Source organism: Phoxinus phoxinus (genome assembly GCF_949152265.1).
Source record: "Phoxinus phoxinus genome assembly, chromosome: 8".
Lineage (NCBI taxonomy): Eukaryota > Metazoa > Chordata > Actinopteri > Cypriniformes > Leuciscidae > Phoxinus > Phoxinus phoxinus.
Genome location: NC_136883.1, coordinates 18,778,354 through 18,788,873, shown reverse-complemented (window position 1 = coordinate 18,788,873; position 10,520 = coordinate 18,778,354). Strand labels below are relative to the sequence as shown.

Sequence of the window (10,520 nt, the reverse complement as noted above, 5' to 3'; positions counted from 1 at the left end):
AAAATATCAAAATTGAAACTACTGTGGAGACAAAGACACCTACATCTTGGATGCACTTCAGGTAAGCTAAAACATATCAAAATTTAATTTTAAAGTGAACTATCCCTTTAAACATTTTTTAAACAAATCAATAGCGTTAGACTTATCAAAAGCAAGTCTTCTTCATTTATATAGCGCTTTTAACAATGTAGATTGTTTCTAAGCTGCTTTACAGAGATAAACGTATAATTTAAGGTAACAGATGGTTTTGGCTTTATAGTGGTTCTTGAATAATGTTATTTTCCAGCTAAAGTTAGTTTTGATTGATAAGTAGTAGGCTAGTATGCTAATAAGGCTGGAAATGAGGTATGGTGACTGATGGAAATAAGTAATTATTTTATATTATTATAGAAAATACAAGTTTTCAAATGTAATTGCATATGAAAGATCATTGAGAGTACCATCTCCCCTCACCCCAAACGTCAGTCCGCTCAGTGAATATCACTATATCAGCTATTTCCACATATGCTAACGTTGTAACAACTTTTTCAGAACAGAAATATGGATAAAGTGAAGGCTTATGACAGTTTAAGACAACAACTGGATAATGGTATGTAATGTATATATTTTTTTGTAATATTGAATAATATTGTAATTATATTACATATATTTTATCATTACGTGTGCATATAATGGAAAATTATACACATTGTATTCTCTTCTGCCTAATTTGTAGATGAGCTTACTCAAAAAGGCTTTGATGCCAGAGTCAAGCATTTATTAAGTGGAGTAGAGGAACATACTGCAAGAGAAGGAACATTGGGTATCCTGTTCTTTATCTTTACATATTTAAAATACTTATATTTATTTGTATAATTAATGTTCTTCTAGGTTATATATTTTGTTTTTCTCTTTACTATTCTAGAGACAAGCAAAGTAAAAAATCAGAAGGCATTCATGGGTAAGAAAATGTATAGCATCCTACAGAAATATTGTTACCTTTGGTAAATATGATCAAAATGGACCTAGTCTTTAACCTTTAAAGAGGTCATGGCATGCCTTTTTGTTACACAAAAGAACGGACACAAATATATTTGAGTAAGAAATAATTATGTCAGATTTTTTTTTTTTTTTTAATATGATTAAGGGTTACATATTTTGTGAATGCTTTGAATAAAAGACCAAGATGATAAACACATTTTCCCATGACCTGGTTTGCTCATATTTACCAAGGGTGCCAAGGAAAGTAAATTCAACTGTCATTATAAAAGAGTTGTTTTGTTTGCTTGGTTGGTTGCCAATTCTTTCATTTCAAAGGGATAGTTTAATGGTAATCTTATGTCTGTAATACAGATGCAGCACATATTTTTACCAAAGCAAAACAGTCAATGAAACCACAGGCTAAGAAATGCCAGTTTCCCCTCCGTCAGAAAGGAAAACCCCTTTTAAAGGTTAGTTGCTGCAATTATTAAGTCGGCTTTAGAAAGCCAACTTACTAGTACGCTACTAGTTAAGCATTTAATTATTATTAAATTGGTTTGAAAAAGCCAAATTACTGAAACGCTTTTTTAATTTATTCTTCTTCTTCTGAGATTAAAATGTCTGCCTCTAACTAGCCCTTTCAAGCTAGAATTAAGCACCAAACTCTGGTCTATCCATACATCCAAAATTCTAGCTTTTAAAACTATTCAAAACTTAACTCTGTCACAACTAATTTAAACTCTTTAAATTCTCTTTAAGCCTGCATCAAAGTTTGTCTTGACAAATTTTACTATGCAGTTGTACTATTGTGATTTTATATAGCATGTTTGTGGGAAAATTAAAGGTATGTCATCACTTAGAGACCAATCTATTATTTATCTTGTGTTACAAGGTAAAAATGACTCCCATGGAGTGGAGACCGAGAACTGCGAAAAGACCAGGCAGATATCAAAAAATCATCCTTGAAGAGGCCCCATCACGGATGATTGTCACAGGCACTGAGGGGTATGATGAACTCCTAAAACTTGGCCGGGAAGCCTTTTGGTCAGACAAAGAGAGAGAGGGGAGTGTGTTTACCCTCTGTCAGGCAGATGGGACAAGGTGGACGAAGGAACAGTTCAACCAGGAATTTGGATCCGTGGCAGAGATCCCAAACCTCTGGAAGCGAACAATTTACATTGGATGTAGAGAAACGGGTATCATAATGTTGAAATTATATGTCATGTGTGTTATAAACTTGCTCTTGTCTTAATACAATAACAATTGCATGTTGTATCTACAGATTTAATTTGCCTCGACGAAACCAGCTCAATATCAGGTATGTACCATAAGTTTTAATGACATTTTACATACCATGTATGTTTTGTAATACATAATAGTTGTTCATTGATTATAATGTTTAGTACAGTACGTGTTCCATTTATTTATGTATTGCTCCCTTCTTTTCCAAGGAAATGATGAAAGTGAAGTGGACTCATCTTTGGTAACTTCAGTTTACTCATTTATTTTTGTAAATAAAGTTTTACTGAAATATTACTGTTGAATATTTGGATGTTTAGATAAGATTGATCGATCTTAATGGTTGTTTGTTTGTAGGATTTACAACCAAAGAGATCCAGATTTTTAGGAAGACCTACAGACCACAGTGTAGTGAGTTGCTTAGGTTCAGGTCAATGTGCTGGGAGATCAGAAGGCACTGATTCAGTTCCAGGTTCATAAAGATAATGAATTCATTCATTCATTCATTCATTCCTTCTTTTCTTTATTCATTCTTTACTTTATTCCTTTCTTCATTCATTCCTTTCTCGGATGCAGTGAGAGAAACATCCTCAACTAATAATAGATCCAAATTCAGAATCAGATGCAGTGAGATCCACTAGTGCTGATAAATCCGTAAAGGGGTAGTTTACCCCAAATTAAAATTTGATGTAAATTAAAGCTTATTGTAGCAAATGCTGTCTGGAAAAGACCAAAAGTATTCCTTGCGTGTTGTACATTAGATTTCAAGTCTTCCAAAGCCATGTGATAGGTATTAGTGTGGAACAGAATCTCAATCAGTAGTTATTTTCCAGATTTAGCAGATTCAAATGTCCTTATTTGCTAACAACACAAAATTAATCCATAATGCCAATATGCTTTTTGACTAAACAGAGCTCCAAATCCAATAAAGGTCAAGATTAGCCAGAATAATCAAAATCGGTGCATTATTATATTACATTACATATATTTCCTTCATGATGTATGTAATTTAGTTACATTCACTGTTTTTTAAGGTCCGTTAACCTACAAATTTCTAAACAGTATAGTAGTGTTGAAATATCATGCATTTCAGTTACTAGCATGTCATGCATTTTTGGTTACTGTTGCCACTATCAAGCTCATATTTAGATAATATAAAGTAATGTAAAAGGCAACATCATCATATTTGAAAAGGATTGCAGTCTGTGAGATGAAAAAAATAGCAGTTTAATTCAGCCAGTCTACTTTTGTATTTTAAATGTTAATGTCAAAAGCTTCCATCATTTTCTACTTCATATGTGGGCTTACTTTTTAACGACCAAGTGTAATGGTGAAAATCAAAAATACTTAGTTTAGTATTAACTAATACAATTTAAATTAAAGTAGTAAAAGTTAGTATTGCTAAAAAAACTAGTGCTTTTTTTACACAGCTGGTGCAACTGACCCCATAATACTAAGTGTATATATATATTATATATATAAATATATGGTATATATATTGCATAAATTAAATGTATATTAAATTGCTAGTTTTTGTCCTTTCTGGAGCTTGACATCTGTGGGCACAATTAACTGTCCTTGTGTAGAAAATGTTATACATTTTGTTACTTTTTTCCCTTTTGTGTTTTAAATGGAAATAAGTAAGTATGAGTAGCCTTAATCACTGCAGAATTTCCATTTTAAGGGGATCTGATTGATTTTTCAGAGCAAAGTGCAAGTGGCTACACACCTCCAGAACTTGTTGCAGAGAAACCCATGGAAGAAGGCATAGAATCTGTAGATAAAGACAGTTGTCCACAAAATCAAGTGTGTTATGTGTCGTCCAATGTTGTCACCATATTACCGTCATGTAAGTAATATTGCAAACCAACACATACATGTTTGCAGTATTTTTTTTTTAAATATATATATATATATATAGTGGATAGATTCTCTAATGTTAAATGCAATCAATTAAAAAAAAAAATTACAATCTCAACTTTATTACATATAGTATATGTTCCAAGGCTGCCATATGTGGATGAGTCCTTAATCCATTACAATGAAGAGAGCCTGTTGGGTGAAGGTGCATTTGGAAAAGTATAGAGGTTATTTTCAGGGCACCCCAGCTGCCATAAAAAAGATCATGTGCACAGCAGGACTTCCAGACCAAGACATCCAGCATGAGATTCTCGTCTCACTGTAAGATTAATTCTCTTCATTAATTAAAGATTTATTTTTAATTTAAATCTTCTATAATAATTAACAGTTGGGGAGAATGGAACAGTTTGGAACAACAACAATTCTTTTTTACTGTGTGTTACTTAGATTGTTTTCATTTTTGTAACAGTTTGGCTGTGCATAAGTGTTTTGATAATTTACTTAATGCCTCTTACACTTCATTGTATTTTATAGGCGACTGAGCCATCCCAATATTGTTCGACTCATGGCTGCAGCCCGTACGGACAATGCCTTCCTGCTGGCCAATGAGTACATACATGGTCCAACCCTGGCTGATGCACTTCACAATGACAATTCTTGTGTTAAGGTAAAAAAAAAAGTAATATTTTTCATGTAACATGAGAAAAAGATGCATGCTTATCTAATACTTTTTAAACAAATGTAAAATCAAAACTAAGCATTACAAGGAGGGATATCTGCACTCTACCTTATTTTCTTTAAATAATTAAACCCCCGGTTTCACAGACAAAGCTTATTTTAACTGAAAGTAATTTTCACTGACAGATCTTAAAATATGTCAATGCCATTGTTTTGTCTCAAGATTTAGACCAGTATTTTCTTTAAATCTGAGTCATATTTATAAAAGGTACTTTAATGTCCTTATTGACCTAAGGTCTCATCCTGGCTTAATCTAAGCCCTGTTTGTTAAACCAGGCCAAAATTTAGCAGATTTAGTAATTTTGTCATCTTTATTATGCATAGGCATGTTAATTGTTAAAATGTTTTTTTCTAAATAACTTTGTCATAGCCCATTACATCGTATCTACCTGTTGGTTCTGATCACGTAATAACAACTTTCTTAATTGTAAAACAATAACATGTAAATCAAACCAAAGGAGACAACATAACCTTAACAAAATTGTCTATGGTAATTTTTTTTGTGAAGGTTTTGCTGTTTTGTATGTATATCTCTCTTCTCTGAAATGTAAAACCCTTTCATAAGTTTATCATTTCAATTTTGTATTTTATTTTTTGTTAGCTTGAAGGAGATGACAATTATTTTGTAGCCTTGGACATCTCAATGGCCATTGAGTACATCCATTCCAAAAATGTCATCCATCAAGACATAAAGCCAGACAATGTTTTGGTAATATAATAAATAATGTATTTTAAAAAATCATTTAAACCTATTTTGTTGCTCTAAACAGATCGACCAGTTCTCAAAAAAGGCTGTACTGACAGACTGGGGACTTGCCAACATCAGAGACACTGTTGTACTGCGACAAGGAAGCAGAATTACTGGAGGAAGAATTGGGCCAATGGGTGGAACCTTTCTTTATATGGCCCCAGAATGTCTGGTCGAGTTTGAACAGGCTTCCAGTGGTTCAGACATCTGGTCTCTTGGAGCAACTTACCTGGAGATTTTCACAAAATCAGTGCCATGGACAGTAAAAAACCAAAGACAGTTGTGCAGTCTAATGGCAACAAAGGTACCACCCCATGCCTTGCAACATCTACATGAAAAGTACAGGTTTATTGATACAATGTTGCACTATGATGTAGCATCCAGACCTGAAGCTTCCTCTGTGGTGCTTTCCATCAAAACAGTGGAGGGGCCAGATTTAAAGAGCCGTTATGGTTACAAATGGTAAATGTAATGGTTTGTCACAACCTGACATAGGTTAGACTCTTCCTCAGTTACTGTACATGGACAATGTAACATTTCTTTTTCAGTTTGTTGTTAAAATGTTAACATTTATAACCACAGCCTTCTCTCTCCAACACTGTTGGTTTGAACCACCTATAATAATTGAAATACTTTACTTACTCATTACTTTAGGTAGTGAGTGTAGGAGAATGTACAAAACACAAAATTCCATGTTAGGTTCATGTTGTCAGTTTAATCGTTATTGTTTCTATGTGAAACACCATTACATTACACTTTACAGTACAGCAAATGTTATGCAACTCACTTGATTCAAATCAACTCACTGTCAAAAAACAAAAAAAAGCTTTTAAAGCTTTAACTTAACATGCATTTGTTTGAAATTCATGTTCACATCATTAAAGGCGTTTTGCATCCTTGTTGCATTTTTGTATTCATTTGGCATCTATATGTGAATTTGGCTTGATAAGCAGTTACAAATTCCAATACTCATTGGCCAGTAGGTGGTATATTTCATTAGCTTCTGCAAATGTGGATGGAATGGAAATGCCTCTTGTTTCAAGGACTGTGGTGAATTTCTCGACCATCATGAGATAAGCTGCGAGAGACCCGTCAGGTGATGATGGAAAGTTTGTATCATGAAGAATAGCCTCAGATATTGTTCGGAATGCTTCGTTTGCCACCAACAAAGGCTCATCTTCACCACAAACAAGCTGTTCTGTATACTGCAGGAGGTCATCATCTACTTTACAGAGAATATCAGCAAATCCTGCAAGTAGATACAAATTCTTTTTTTAAGTTGCTACTGCTTTTCTTGACCATTTTAATTTAATAAAATGCATACCTTCGGGTGGGGAAATAAAGAGAAGGTCTGGTTTCCCAAATGGACCTGGAACATTCCGTTGCTTGCGAATGTCATGAGTGTTCCACAGTCTTTGCTCTAGGTTCAGCTCTTGCTCAAGAAGGGGAAGGTGTGTGTATTGCAGGCAATTTCTGTAGGTTAAGCAGCATATGTTTTTTTTTTTTTTTTAAATAAAATATAAGCAGATACTTGAGGGCTGACAACAAGTTTTAACTTACATGTGTACAGGATTGTCCAAATCAAGCATGCCAGACTGCATCATGGCCTAAAAATGGTTTTAAAAAAATTATCAAAGGTAAATTAATTACAGAAATGATTTAATTAGCATCAATAACCATTTCCCATAATTCCTGTTCATAGACTAAAAGTTCACCTCAAATGTCACCTGCCATTTTTTGATCCATGTTTTCTTCAGCATACTGTTGAAGCATTCAGCTCGCTGATAAAACAAAATATTAAATGCTAATATTCTTGTTGCAAAAAATATATTTTATCCGCATTTATGTTCACATACCTGATTATGTACTGATTTTCCCACTCTGAAGGAGTCTCGTCCTTGATCACTAGACTCCCGGAAGTGAAATGCCACTTGCATCTGTCCGACGAGAAGATTTTTCTTTCCTCTGTCTGCTCTTATGAATCGTGGACAACCTATAGTAAATTAAAGTAATAATTTTAATATTGTAAACAAATATGAGAAGCTCTCTCCTATCATGACTATTTTAAGACATCAAATATACGTACCACTGTGTTCCTGAATGGCATCAAAGAAGTACCTTGCAACGAAGGTTTGCTGTCGGTTAGAGGTGCCAGCCTTAAGCCAAATAATTTTCCTTGAAAATCTATTGAGAGAATTGCAAGTACATACAAAATTTAAGAAATTAGACTACACCTCAGAAGCAAAATGTACAAGGCAATGAACTTTGTTAAATGTACCCATCAATACCAAGATGTACCCAGATTCCAAAGAATTTCAATTTGTAATTTCCTATAACAAATGATAAAATATGTATCACAATAAATATCTATAATTCAATCAAAACATCAGTCAGAAAACTTGAATAATTAGTTCATGCTTCACTTTACTTTTAAAATATGGATTTTAAATGACATTGGGAAGAGAGTTTGGCTTAACTATGCCTTTACTAATATCTGCTTATTAATATTTATTTAATATTTAATCATATTTACCATCAATATGCCAAGTGTAATTTGGTCCACGGCTGAAGTAGTTCCTACGTTCAATTCTTTTTTTCCCAGGACATCTACTAAGAAGACCACTACCATCAAGTTCTCTCATTATTAGAGCCACATCATTCCTAGATAAATAACAGAGAAAGTAACACATTCAATTATGTTTTATTAACAAAGTTCGAGAGGAGCACGTTCAGATAATTAACATGAGTGAAGAGCACTCAGCAATCACTGATAAGAAGTGTATATATAGATTCAGCAGTCCCACCTCAATCCATTAACAGTTTAGCAGCATCACCACCCCTTCTCCACACTTCTAGTCCTAACCACTTACATACAGGGGGGACTACTCTGGTTTTGGGCCGAGCTCGGAGCCCTACCCCGGACCAAATACGCATTAAACTTAACTCCCTCTTGACCACATCTAAAAAAGTATGGTTATTATATTCGTACCTGTAGCAAGGCTGGATTCCTCTGACATCACGGACCCGTTTGTGCATTGCTCGGATTCCTTGACAAGGTGACCAGTGCCTGAGCTCACTCTAAATAAATATTATTTGGTTCATTACCACTATATGTAGGTTGACAATCCTGCTATGGGAGAGGCTTTTTCATGCAGACGTTAGTTTCAACAATTAATATGCACCTGAATCAACAAACCAAGGTAGGCTATTTGAGTTTTCATAGAAATTCCAGTTGTCCAGTTCAAAACACACTTAGATTAAGAAAACCCTTGATAATACTATCAATGATTTAGATTTTTCTTTATTTGAAAGGGGACAGCATACATTAATGAACATTAAAACAATGTAAATATACCTGAGTTAGCTCAAAAGTGCTAATTTTCATCGGTAGTCCCCCAGGGTAATGAGGGTAAGACAGTTTGTTGCAGCTGACTGCAGGTGCTTTGTAAAAATGATTGGAACTGAAATCAGGGAAACGAGGAACACTGCTTTAAGACATTACCATAACAGCTTGGCGAATTTCATTTTGGGGCCTTTCAAAACTCCTCCGTCTCAAACCAAGTGATTTAAGTAATCTTCTTAGATGCCTTTCACTGCAAGATAAAGAATACATTGCTTTAAAACATTTTTCATTTGTATTGAGATATATTGTATATTTAACATCAGTATTATGAAAGCAGTACTGAGCACTGCAGTACGATTAACCTGAACTAAGCTTAAAGATTACCTGATTTTGTATCCAGAAGAACCAAGAAAAGAGCACATTTCTCTTTGTTTGAAGCCACTGTCAAAAAGCAACTTTATCATTTCATCTACAAATAAGTTAAGGCACATTACGTAGGCCTACGTATTTCTTTCATTCTGAAGTAAGTTTCAACATTCATTCTGTATTTAAGCAAACTGAACATGATAGTAGCCTATATACCATTTAGCAATTAAAGCATCATATATTTAGATAGACACACAAGCCAAGTTAAATGCAGGATACTTATCTCTGTATCCATTCTTGATTCACTGAAACACACGAATATAGTTTAAGACAGAACCAGGCAAAAGCATTTAATTTAACAACTGTTAGTGTTAGACTAATACAGTTAGATAAAAAATTAGAATGAGATTTAAGTATAATAGCTCGAAATAACGCTTTAACTTCACGATCGTGAACACTATGAGTTTGCCAAAATAACTTTTTAAACGTGCAAATAAAATTCGCAAAATGCATGTTCTCTTCTGTACACAACGTAGTTAGTGTAACATTTGATTAAAGCAAATAAATATATCATGACGGCTTACCTCCTCCATCAGCTGTTGTTATCTGATCTGAACCGCGCGCGCGTACATGTGACGTCACATGGGGCGGGGCAGTGCGAACCTCAAAACTCCACCTGAGGACGTTTCGCCCGATGCCTTTTATTCTGATGCCTTTTTGTCCGAGACTGTTTTGTCTGATGCCGTTTCGCCCGATGCCTTTTAGTCTGATGCCTTTTTGTCCGAGGCTGTTTTGTCTGATGCCGTTTCGCCCGATGTCTTTTAGTCTGATGCCTTTTTGTCCGAGGCTGTTTTGTCTGATGCCGTTTCGCCCGATGCCTTTTAGTCTGATGCCTTTTTGTCCGAGGCCGTTTTGTCTGAGGCTGTTTTGTCCGAGGCTGTTTTGTCTGATGCCTAATTGTACGAGACCTGACACCTGACGTTGTTTTTCCTGAGACCTGAAGCCTTTCGGTCTGAGGCTCGATGCCGTTCTGTCCAATGACTGAAGCCTTTTAGTCTGAGGCGTGATGCCTTGTCTTTTATATGTCTGAGGTATGAGGATGTCCTAAAATGTACACCGTACCCCTGGGGTCTGAGGGATTTTTGGGGCCCTTGAGATGTTTTGACATGCCCTGACATTTGTGCTTATTTCAGCTACTTACAACATACCTTTGGCCAACACATAATTATGCTGTATCGCAGCACAAACTCTGCTACAATAATATGT

General features: G+C 34.8%; 2 protein-coding genes across 6 annotated transcripts; one reads left to right on the top strand and one right to left on the bottom strand.

Annotated features, from left to right (window-relative positions):
* Positions 1 to 329: 329 nt before the first annotated feature.
* On the top strand, positions 330 to 5,694 carry LOC307002799 (uncharacterized protein). 3 transcript variants are annotated; one of them, XR_013798536.1, is made up of 12 exons: positions 415 to 589; positions 716 to 802; positions 905 to 940; positions 1,357 to 1,430; positions 1,853 to 2,156; positions 2,243 to 2,278; positions 2,412 to 2,443; positions 2,557 to 2,671; positions 3,905 to 4,048; positions 4,193 to 4,380; positions 4,594 to 4,726; positions 5,568 to 5,694. XR_013798536.1 is itself a non-coding variant. In XM_079620721.1 (10 exons), exons 1-10 carry the CDS (start codon positions 541 to 543, stop codon positions 4,229 to 4,231), a joined length of 927 nt encoding a protein of 308 aa, XP_079476847.1. In that variant the 5' UTR covers positions 330 to 540; the 3' UTR covers positions 4,232 to 4,366. The 3 variants fall into 3 exon arrangements, 1 of the variants encoding a protein (XP_079476847.1); XR_013798537.1 differs by having other exon boundaries at positions 1,333 to 1,430; XM_079620721.1 differs by lacking the exons at positions 4,594 to 4,726; positions 5,568 to 5,694 and having other exon boundaries at positions 330 to 589; positions 1,333 to 1,430; positions 4,206 to 4,366.
* Positions 5,695 to 6,477: 783 nt separating this feature from the next.
* LOC307002789 (uncharacterized protein) lies at positions 6,478 to 9,573 on the bottom strand. 3 transcript variants are annotated; one of them, XM_079620711.1, is made up of 12 exons: positions 9,534 to 9,573; positions 9,273 to 9,357; positions 9,048 to 9,138; positions 8,535 to 8,623; positions 8,079 to 8,206; positions 7,824 to 7,875; positions 7,632 to 7,729; positions 7,402 to 7,538; positions 7,261 to 7,326; positions 7,106 to 7,152; positions 6,870 to 7,018; positions 6,478 to 6,794 (listed from the first exon to the last, which is right to left on the bottom strand). In XM_079620711.1, exons 1-12 carry the CDS (start codon positions 9,547 to 9,549, stop codon positions 6,499 to 6,501), a joined length of 1,254 nt encoding a protein of 417 aa, XP_079476837.1. In that variant the 5' UTR covers positions 9,550 to 9,573; the 3' UTR covers positions 6,478 to 6,498. The 3 variants fall into 3 exon arrangements, with proteins under 3 accessions (XP_079476837.1, XP_079476836.1, XP_079476838.1); XM_079620710.1 differs by lacking the exon at positions 9,534 to 9,573 and having other exon boundaries at positions 9,273 to 9,488; XM_079620712.1 differs by lacking the exons at positions 9,273 to 9,357; positions 9,534 to 9,573 and having other exon boundaries at positions 8,901 to 9,111.
* Positions 9,574 to 10,520: the final 947 nt, after the last annotated feature.